The sequence below is a fragment of the Diorhabda carinulata genome, chromosome 12, assembly GCF_026250575.1.
Source record: "Diorhabda carinulata isolate Delta chromosome 12, icDioCari1.1, whole genome shotgun sequence".
Lineage (NCBI taxonomy): Eukaryota > Metazoa > Arthropoda > Insecta > Coleoptera > Chrysomelidae > Diorhabda > Diorhabda carinulata.
In genome coordinates, this window is record NC_079471.1 from 735,793 (window position 1) to 746,447 (window position 10,655).

Below are 10,655 nucleotides of genomic sequence, written 5' to 3' on the forward strand. Positions count from 1 at the left end.
CTATTTCAGTGACATATTTCTATTTAATTACGAAATAATCAAAATTTTCTGACGTTACATTCAAGATATTTGTAAAAATTGATATCAAAGTCGCAGCGTTGCCGATTTTCTCGGAATTTTATCCCCAAACATCGACTCGATATTCACCCGCGTTGTGTTACAAACTAGAGGTGGGCACTAACAAACATTTCGTTGTCAAACGTTACAGTTACTTTCATTTTATTAATATTTTATAATAATTCTTCGATTTTACACTATTTCAGTGACATATTTCTATTTAATTACGAAATAATCAAAATTTTCTGACGTTACATTCAAGATATTTGTAAAAATTGATATCAAAGTCGCAGCGTTGCCGATTTTCTCGGAATTTTATCCCCAAACATCGACTCGATATTCACCCGCGTTGTGTTACAAACTAGAGGTGGGCACTAACAAACATTTCGTTGTCAAACGTTACAGTTACTTTCATTTTATTAATATTTTATAATAATTCTTCGATTTTACACTATTTCAGTGACATATTTCTATTTAATTACGAAATAATCAAAATTTTCTGACGTTACATTCAAGATATTTGTAAAAATTGATATCAAAGTCGCAGCGTTGCCGATTTTCTCGGAATTTTATCCCCAAACATCGACTCGATATTCACCCGCGTTGTGTTACAAACTAGAGGTGGGCACTAACAAACATTTCGTTGTCAAACGTTACAGTTACTTTCATTTTATTAATATTTTATAATAATTCTTCGATTTTACACTATTTGAGTGACATATTTCTATTTAATTACGAAATAATCGAAATTTTCTGACGTAACATTCGATATATTTGTAAAAATTGATATCAAAGTCGCAGCGTTGCCGATTTTCTTGGAATTTTATCCCCAAACATCGACTCGATATTCTCCCGCGTTGTGTTACAAACTAGAGGTGGGCACTAACAAACATTTCGTTGTCAAACGTTACAGTTACTTTCATTTTATTAACATTTTATAATAATTCTTCGATTTTACACTATTTGAGTGACATATTTCTATTTAATTACGAAATAATCAAAATTTTCTGACGTTACATTCAAGATATTTGTAAAAATTGATATCAAAGTCGCAGCGTTGCCGATTTTCTCGGAATTTTATCCCCAAACATCGACTCGATATTCACCCGCGTTGTGTTACAAACTAGAGGTGGGCACTAACAAACATTTCGTTGTCAAACGTTACAGTTACTTTCATTTTATTAATATTTTATAATAATTCTTCGATTTTACACTATTTGAGTGACATATTTCTATTTAATTACGAAATAATCGAAATTTTCTGACGTAACATTCAAGATATTTGTAAAAATTGATATCAAAGTCGCAGCGTTGCCGATTTTCTCGGAATTTTATCCCCAAACATCGACTCGATATTCACCCGCGTTGTGTTACAAACTAGAGGTGGGCACTAATGAACATATGGTAAACAGTTACCAATACTTTCCCGCCATTTTGTAAATTCAGACTTTTCTCGTTTCGGAAAGTAGAGGTGGGTGCGTCAGTTATATTTAAACTTGTAATAAATTCGTAGGTCATTTAAAAACATGCAACTACATCAATCTAGCTAATAATTCAAGTTTTTCTTTTCGGACAACAGCTCTGTTGGAACATTGACAAAAAAATACTGACAGTCTTACATAAAATTGAAGTTTACACCCACGTATTCGAGATATTTTTAAAATTATTAATAAAACGGTTTTGAAGTCGCGTAATTGGGAAAAAAAGTGTTTTAAGAAAATTACACGCGAAAAAAAAAACAATTACTTCAAATTAAACGAGTTCAAGAAAATGGGGGTGAAGAAAAACTAATTAAATGGTACGTTTATTTTAATTTTTCGCTTAAGCTTTCGCTTCTGCTTGTTTTTATATCGAATAATACCCAAAAAGTTAGGTTAGAAATTTTTTAATCTTTGTTTAATTAAAATTATTTTTCTATCCATTTTATTATTCCAATAATGAACTTAATATATAATAATTAACTTTAAACGACATCTGTTATCGAATTCAGTAACTAACCAAGTCGTCAATTACCTGCAATACCAACATCGCCGTTTGAGATAGGAATCTGTAATTCTTTTATTGGCGAAATAATCACTAGATGGCGCTTCAGGGATAATTATATTATTAGTAATATAAACGGCATTGAAGCTTTACAATTTTTCTTTCTGTTTGTTCGAAAGGGACACATTTGAAAATGAATTAACGTTTTCAGAAGCAGACCGACGGCAGAAGAAGCATTGAGTCATCAATGGTTAAATAAGGATACCGTACATTCGGAATTGCAAATTGATAAATCGAAATTAAAGAGATACGTTATCAAAAAAAGGTGGATCAAAGCTGTCAACACTATAATCGCGTTAAAAAGAATGGGCGCCAAAATCGATATGGATTTAATACATAATAGTACTTAATTGTGTGATATTTCGAAAATTTTCTACAAAAGACTATACGATATCATTTAAAATATGATACAGGCAATATAACGACTAAAATTTTACGAGATATAATTAAAATAAAACATTTTGGGCAAATATTTTTAGACATACCCTCGTATATAAATCAATACACTTTACAGCTTGTTCCAAAGATGGCGTACGTTCATTATATATCGTGTTGAAATTTTACATGATACTAGTTGTTTCAAAAAAATATTAAATTAATTATTTTTTAAAAGTATTTAATAATTAAATTAAATTGAATTTATAATATAAACGCTTTACGTTACTACACGGCTTCATGGAGCGAATGTGATCACATGAGAGTGGCCGCCATATTTGACTCAAACTACGATACTAAATAAATTATTTTCGTCTTTTTTTTTTAATTAAAACTTTTGAGCCTTTGAAAAGTTTTTTATTAAATTTGAGAATATGAATGGCGATTTAATAAGTTTATTATGAAAGAAACAAAAACTAAATCAGCCGTACACGGATAGCAATACAGTGTCGACGTCACGCACCGCCATTGTTATGACAGGTCAACGATTGCTTTCCAAAGTTTTAACTGCGTCGACGATCGTATATATGTCAAGTTATTTTTTCGTATTTTCTTCGATAAATTTTGAAAAAAAAATACCTTCTGGCACAAAACTAATTAATAACACACCCTACCTTACAAACTTTGTTTTGAAAGTGACGTCACCTTCCGGTTGTCTATTACCACGCCCCCTACGGCTATATCCGTTAACAATGATGATGTCCATGCTTTTTAATTACGAGGGGAACTCGTAAAATAGTTTACGTCGTTGAATGAATTAAAAACAGATATTCACTTGAATTTTTTTTTGTTTTTAGAAGTTTTAATATATTTTTAGATTAACTGACTTGTTTTATTAGCAATATTTCGTTTATAAATCACCTATTTTTTCTTTTTCTTCACGTATAAGGTGAGTAGGTACTTTAAAGTCTACAATTTACACGTTTTCACTTCTACAGGGTGATTAAAGATTATTATAACGAAAAGAAAGCGGTTGTAGACGTAAAATGTCTGTTTTTACATTTCCATCACATTGATAACTTTAAAAAAATATAATGTAACGACAAAGATTTATTCATATGTGTCTGTATTGTAGTTTAAATTCAATACTAATGAATATCTTTTGTAGACGGAGGTTTTGTACAATATTTGTATTATATAATGTATATTTTTACTTTTAACTTCTAACATCTCTTCCTACTCCACTAATTAAATGTTAAATAATTGATTTAATAAAGTTATTTTACATATTTCCTTTTTTTTCAACAATAAATCCTCATACTATCGTATCACCCTATAAGATTGACGTCAAGGAACGTGTTGCGATGCCCTCTTTAGGAAAAAACGTGAAATAGTAATGGCCTCGTCTTCATGTATATCCAACCACTTTTACATATACGGGGGGATACAAGTAATATATATTCAATTTAAATACAATTCATATTAAAAAAAAACAAATATCCAATTATAAGCATTTTTAATAAATCTTCTCCTCAACAAAATACAAAAATAAATATTTACTTCATGAAAAAAATCTGTTTATGTACACATTACAAAATTGAATCTCCCTGTATAGTTCAAAACATTTTAGCACAGAACACAATGTTAATACGCCCCCTATTAGGAAAGTCGTCAAACAGTAATGGCCTCGTGTTCATGTATATCCAGTTATTTTGATTTTTACGAGGGGAATACGCAAATTTGCTTTCTGAATAAAATTGGGATTTAAAAAAAATTAATGGATTATTACAGGATATTCTAACTCTTTTTCTTAACTAAATTGATAAAAAATCTTGATTTATGCGAAAAAATATTGACTACAAAACTTGGTTAGTATCCATTTTGTTACGTTTGCAAAATTGAATCCTCCTGTATAGTTCAAAACATTTTAGCACAGAACACAAAGTTGATACGCCCCCTGTTAGGAAAAACGTCAAACAGTAATGGCCTTCGGATTGATGTGTACACAGTTAAGTTTTATTACGAGGGGAGTGAATAAAATAAATAAAACAAAAATGGCGTTTTTAAGAAAAAAACTTGTGTTTATTGTAGACTTTCATACATATACAAAAAAACACAATATTGAACTTAAAATACAACTTAACGGTAAGATTTTTGGTAGCGAGCACGTGCTCCCGGACCACCGAACTTTTTAGGTTCGCAACGTCGAGGATCGGCTACCAACAAGGTACGATCGTATTGGATAAGAATATCCTTCAGTTCCTTCTTCGAAGCTTCGTCGACGTCTAAAAACAAAGTCGACTCGTCAATAACAATAAAAAACAGCTAAACACCACAACAAAATCATATTTTTCTCAGAATTGGTTAAAGTGCGATCATTAAAGCTCATAAACACGGACCAAAACGCGTTTCATCATGTTTTTGTTACTAGTAATATAAATAATTTATACCAGGACTATTCGAAACGTAATTGAGACTTTCGAGATGCGTTTAGTGATAAGTGGAGATGAAGCTGCCATTTTGATGTTGGAATATTTCCATTGACAGTTGACAAGGGAAAATATCATCAAAAATAAAATATAGAAGTTTTGTTTTTTTAAAATATCGTTCAAAAAATGATGGATTGTTACCGAAAGGTCCCAAACAGAAAATTTTTAAGAAAGTTTTGATGTTGAATATTCACAATGACGAAGTTTTGGATACATAACTCTTGAACTGAACTCAACCTCCAAAATGTTTTATTATTTTCTTGACAACCCCCGTATTTTTACACGAATCTCGTATTTTAAAATGTAGAAACAAATTTCTAGTAAATACTTTCCATATGACCCTCGTATTTTAACACAAATCTCGTATTTCAAAACGTAATTCGTAGAAATTGAAGAATTTCGAGATAATTTAATTAAAATAAACAAGGAAAATAGAATTTATTTCCAAAAAATTCAGTTCAAAACTTATTTTTTGTGATCCAAAAAATCCACACAAAAAAATGAACTTATGCAATGTTTGTATAACCAGAGGTCACATTATCAAAACAGTTTGTTTAAACAAATAAAAAAGTGAATTTCACGTAAATATATAAAAAAAATTATTGAACTACTTACATTTTTGATAATAAGCAACTAGGGCTTTTGAAATTGCTTGTCTAATCGCATATATTTGCGAAACGTGTCCACCACCATTTACTCTCACTCTGATGTCTACAGCAGAAAATTTATCCTGTAAAAAAAAAAAAAACAACTCAAATAACGTAAAACACAAAATATTTGAAGTATTTTATTAATCTATTTATCATAGTCAGATAAAAACTTTTATTTCATTTAAATAATTCATATTCGGGATAAATATATCGTCATATTAAATGAAAACTTTTATCTATTGATTGTTCTTAAAGAAGATTTTACCTTTCCAAGTAACAGAATTGGTTCTTGGAGTTTATCTTGGAGCATTTTCGGCTCGACTTGACTAAGAGGTCTTCCATTTACCCTCAAAACTCCCCTACCTCTTTTACAATAAGCTACGGCGGTAGCTGATTTCTAAAAAATGTTTGATTATAAAAAACGGCATCAAGTTGTGGGATTACGTGAATGATAAACTATAAAAAAGTTAAATACACGTGTTACAGGTTATGTTACAAAAACTTACCTTTCTGCCAAAAACTTGGACAGAATGAATAGGTTCTCTCTTTTGCTAAAAAAACAATTGATAAGAATTAGTGAATTATGCAATTAATTTATACATAACAGCTATTATTTAATAGATGTTTTTAAAAATAATACCTTTTGCTGTGTGCCTTGCATTGTGAAAGATTGAAAAAGGAAGTACTTTTTGACATATGACACTGACACAACGGTATTTTCCGGTACACACGAAAGTTAATTTCCATGCCACTACTTGTACAGAATTAACAGTTTAAGGTAGTTTTATTCAATATATTTACACACAAAAATTGCAAATACATAAAATTAAACTTTTCTATAAATTAAAATTATGTTGAAAGTAATAACGAAACTTTTTCTAATGTATTAATATAAATCTACAAGCTAGGCAATACATACTTCTTGACGTAAAACTGGTTGCCTATAACTAGTTGAGAGTAGTATAATTGATCGATTTAAGTTATGCAGTACATATAACAACTTATTGTGAAACTGGTTGCCGACTAACAAGGTAAATTTTATTGTTCAATTAGTAAATATTCTTTCTCGTATTTATAATGAACAATTTGTGCCGATTCCATTTAATGTTTTACCCAATTAGATGCGTAATGGAGTGCATACTACATCATCATTGAATAAAAGGAAAACGTGATACTTTGTAGCAATTTTATAATAAATTTTTATCGCATTATAAAAGCTAAAATTATCTAAGCGATGAACGCCAAATTGATATAGAAAACGTCTACAGGGCCGCGTCGAGAAACTCTTGTTATATAATATGATATTTATATCGGTATATAACGTTTTTGCTGATTTAAACATTTCCCTTACGTTTATTCAGACTTGCTGACTACTGATAAATCGTACATTTTGCAAATAGTTTATTATTAATAAAAAAAACATAGTATAGACATTTTTTAAGTATTAATTGTTACAAGACGTCATGAATGTTTTGTTATAAAGTAGTAATTGCAATTTTTTGTTATCGCATTTAAATATCGAAAAATATACTTGACGTTAGATATAATCTTGTTATATTGGCAACATGGCGCTATCACGAGGTTACCTTATGAATATCAAAAGTAGTTTCCCATCTTTTGTTTTCACAACAATTAATGAAAAATAATATTTATATTGTATAAATAAATATTATTAAGTAATAAAAAATTTATTAACACACAAATTTTTTTATAAAAACTTAGAAATATTATAAAATGTGTTATAATCCACCGACACATGCTTGACAATGGTGAATATTAGTGAACTTCGAGATTAATCATCATCCGGTTAATATTTACTGTGCAGTGTTGCCGGTTTGTATAATAATTAAAACAACCTTATTAAAAATGGTAACAACGTAATTTATTGAACGAACCATACCCATAGGAATAACTATTGACGATTTATTCGTTAATAAGGAACAAATAAAAATGGTGGTAGGTTACTAATATGGGATAAATAGCGTTATACAGAGTCATATTTGTACTTTTAAATTCTACTTACTAATACAATTAGACTTTGTGTTCTTTGTTGAAACGTACAAGTGGTTTTTTTATTTAAATCTGAGTCAAGGTAATTGTTGCTAATTGGTTTATTGTGTTTTATGTTTGGAACGTTATAGAGATTTTTTTTTCAAATACAAATAAGCACCGAGAGTTTTTAAATCGAAAATTACAACGTAAAGCCGTCCCTGATATAATAAATGTACGATTATTTTCTATGAACGTCTATTAAATGCTAGTGACCCTTTGAGACTGTTATTTAATGGTCTATGGGGTTTTTTTGCACGATTTTACTCATTTTTAACTGTGAAACTTATATACGAGGTGCGATACATAATTAATTACGTTAATTATTTTTTGTTGGTGTCTAGGAAGTTAGTATATAAAAATTTTAATCTAATTTGAATTTCCGAATACTAAAATATCGAAAACGGTTTATCAAAATATTAAATTTCAGTTTTATTACCACAACTCAACTTACGATATTAATTTTTTACCCACCCTGTACGAATGGGATACTACATCAACTATTTTCTTTACGAAAAAAAAAAACAAACAAATATTTATACTAAACGTATAAGTTGTAAGTCATCGAATTACGAAGAACTGAATCAGAAAGTACGGTGGTGACGTCATAACACGATCGATGACTCGTTTTGTGTGTGTGTGTTTGTTGGAATTTAATTGATTAAAGTCATAAAAATGCACGTTGCTTGAGAAGAAATATTTTTTTTTTCAATAACGGTCGTTTCCTATCGTGATATATGATTAAAAAAAATCATTCTTTTATAAATACATTTTTTAACGTACCCTGTATTTGTACACGGTCTTTTGGGCACACCGGAAGGATGTACTAACTAATTACGGTGTACATTGTCAGTTCTACTAACCTCACAAATCGGGAACGTGTCTTGTACATTAAATAAATTGAAAATCTACGTTTACATATCTTTATATAATTTTAGAAAGTATTATTGCGAACTAAATCCCGAAAATTATGTATATTTTTTACTTTTCGTATTGATTGAATATGGCAACACCGCGTCTAGTTAATATTAACATATATTCAGTATTATTCTAACCTAAGAATCTATTTCCGTTATAGAAAGTTATACTAATTTTGTTTTAATACCTTTATTGAATGTTTTGATCCAATCATTTTATTACCTATAATAAATAGTAGACGAAATATTTAATTTATGTTTACATCATTACGGGAACTTAAATCGGATTTGCGGAAACATTTAAAAATCATAGTAAAAGTGTAAACATTAGTTCGATCAAGTAACCGTGTAAAACAGAAGCGACCGTTTGTGCCAGATGTGCACGTGTAGGGCACGAGGCTTTCGCTATCGTTGAATAATCACCACCCTGATGCCTTTTAAAAACCAGAGGCGTAGTAAAAATAAAACAAAACACATAAAAATAAATTTATTTTAATAAATTCATTACAATATAAAAGTTGACAGTTACAATTCTTCTTTTTTATATACTCGATATCTCATTTCTAGTACAACCAACAGTACGGATGTTTTAATAATAGTAAAAACTTGATTTAATAATACGAGGGGTTAAGTAAATGTTCTCGTATTATCACTAACGGAAACAAAAATTATGATAATAACCATAATTGGATTTGTAGGACTATTAAAACACATAAAAATAAACGATAAATTTATTTTAATAAATTCATTACAATATAAAAGTTGACAGTTACAATTCTTCTTTTTTATATACTCGATATCTCATTTCTAGTACAACCAACAGTACGGATGTTTTAATAATAGTAAAAACTTGATTTAATAATACGAGGGGTTAAGTAAATGTTCTCGTATTATCAATAACGGAAACAAAAATTATGATAATAACCAAAATTGGATTTGTAGGTCTATTAAAACTAAATAAAATCAATTATATTGTGATAAATTATATCCTTACGTCAAAAAAAAATGTTTTTCAATTAATATACATGATATATAGTGAAATTTATTGAGAAAATTTTTATTTATGATCAAGAAAATCGTGTAAATCGATTAATATCTTTTTCTACCCCTAATAAGGTAAATATCCCTACGACCTATGCGACTTTGAAGGTATTCTCACCCCGATATATTCGATGTAAATGTTTCGAGAGGGTAGCAGCTGCCTGTGAACCCATATGGTTCCCATACGAAGTAACGGTTGAACGAATCGAGAATCCATGGGATATTATTCTCGAACAGACAATTACCAATCGAGCATTTCAAAGTTCAAGGTCATTTTTAAATGTAAATCGTAATCTTATTAATAAGTAGCTTGAAAATGAAACGAAAATTTTGATAAGGCTTCTATAATAGGCTTGTTGACAATTAGGTTAAACGTAAAGAATTGAATGGAAATTCGGTCAAGGTGATATGATGATTTTATTGGAAATTATGTATATTAGTAAAATTTATAATTCAACATACCATCCCGCCCTCGTATCTTTCAAAAAAAAAAGATGATTAGGTTTAATTTATAGTTAAGCACTTCATTATTCAAAAATATTGTTGTAAAAAATTTGTTCAGAAATAAATTTATGCAAATACATCTATTCACATTGTATATTTTAGTTCTAAAAACATTTTTTGACTACAATTTATTATATTGTCGAGTAAAAAGTTACTTTAAATAAAATACGTATTTTTGCACACACCTCGTATACTCAACTTATAGTTTAATAATTTCTATTCTAGAATAAAATAAACACGGCAACATTCGATATCATTTAATATTTCTTCATTACTTCTTCACTATAAAATACTATATTATTTATTGTTAAATACCAATTCGTATTATGTCAAATTAATAAACAATTAAACCAAAAACATAATTTCTATAATATATACACTACGTAAAATTATGACAGACAACTTATCACGTGTTAGCACGATGTCATGGAATAAAAACATGGCTTCATGAAATAAAAACATGGCTGTCTTAAATTAACTCTCCCTTATAAAATTAGACAAATACTATTTTTGTTTTCAACCTACCGCGT

The 10,655-nt window shown here is 29.0% G+C and overlaps 1 protein-coding gene and 1 long non-coding RNA gene across 2 annotated transcripts; one reads left to right on the top strand and one right to left on the bottom strand.

The window, feature by feature from the left end:
• The first annotated feature begins 540 nt into the window (after window positions 1-540).
• On the top strand, window positions 541-2,344 carry LOC130900051 (uncharacterized). The gene is made up of 2 exons (XR_009060129.1): window positions 541-1,855; window positions 2,252-2,344. It is a non-coding gene; the product is annotated as an uncharacterized LOC130900051 (long non-coding RNA).
• A 2,188-nt stretch (window positions 2,345-4,532) lies between these two features.
• Window positions 4,533-6,333, bottom strand: LOC130900052 (40S ribosomal protein S16). Its single transcript, XM_057810370.1, has 5 exons — window positions 6,255-6,333; window positions 6,121-6,165; window positions 5,880-6,011; window positions 5,580-5,694; window positions 4,533-4,760 (listed from the first exon to the last, which is right to left on the bottom strand). Exons 1-5 carry the CDS (start codon window positions 6,273-6,275, stop codon window positions 4,615-4,617), a joined length of 459 nt encoding a protein of 152 aa, XP_057666353.1. The 5' UTR covers window positions 6,276-6,333; the 3' UTR covers window positions 4,533-4,614.
• Between the last annotated feature and the right edge of the window lie 4,322 nt (window positions 6,334-10,655).

Excerpts from the sequence above, each read along its gene's own strand:
- LOC130900052 (XM_057810370.1), bottom strand. The coding sequence starts at position 6,275 with ATGCAAGGCACACAGCAAAAG. Across the intron at positions 6,012-6,120 it reads TCCAAGTTTTTGGCAGAAAG|AAATCAGCTACCGCCGTAGC; the intron begins GTAAGTTTTTGT and ends AACATTTTTTAG. Across the intron at positions 5,695-5,879 it reads CAATTCTGTTACTTGGAAAG|GATAAATTTTCTGCTGTAGA; the intron begins GTAAAATCTTCT and ends TTTTTTTTACAG.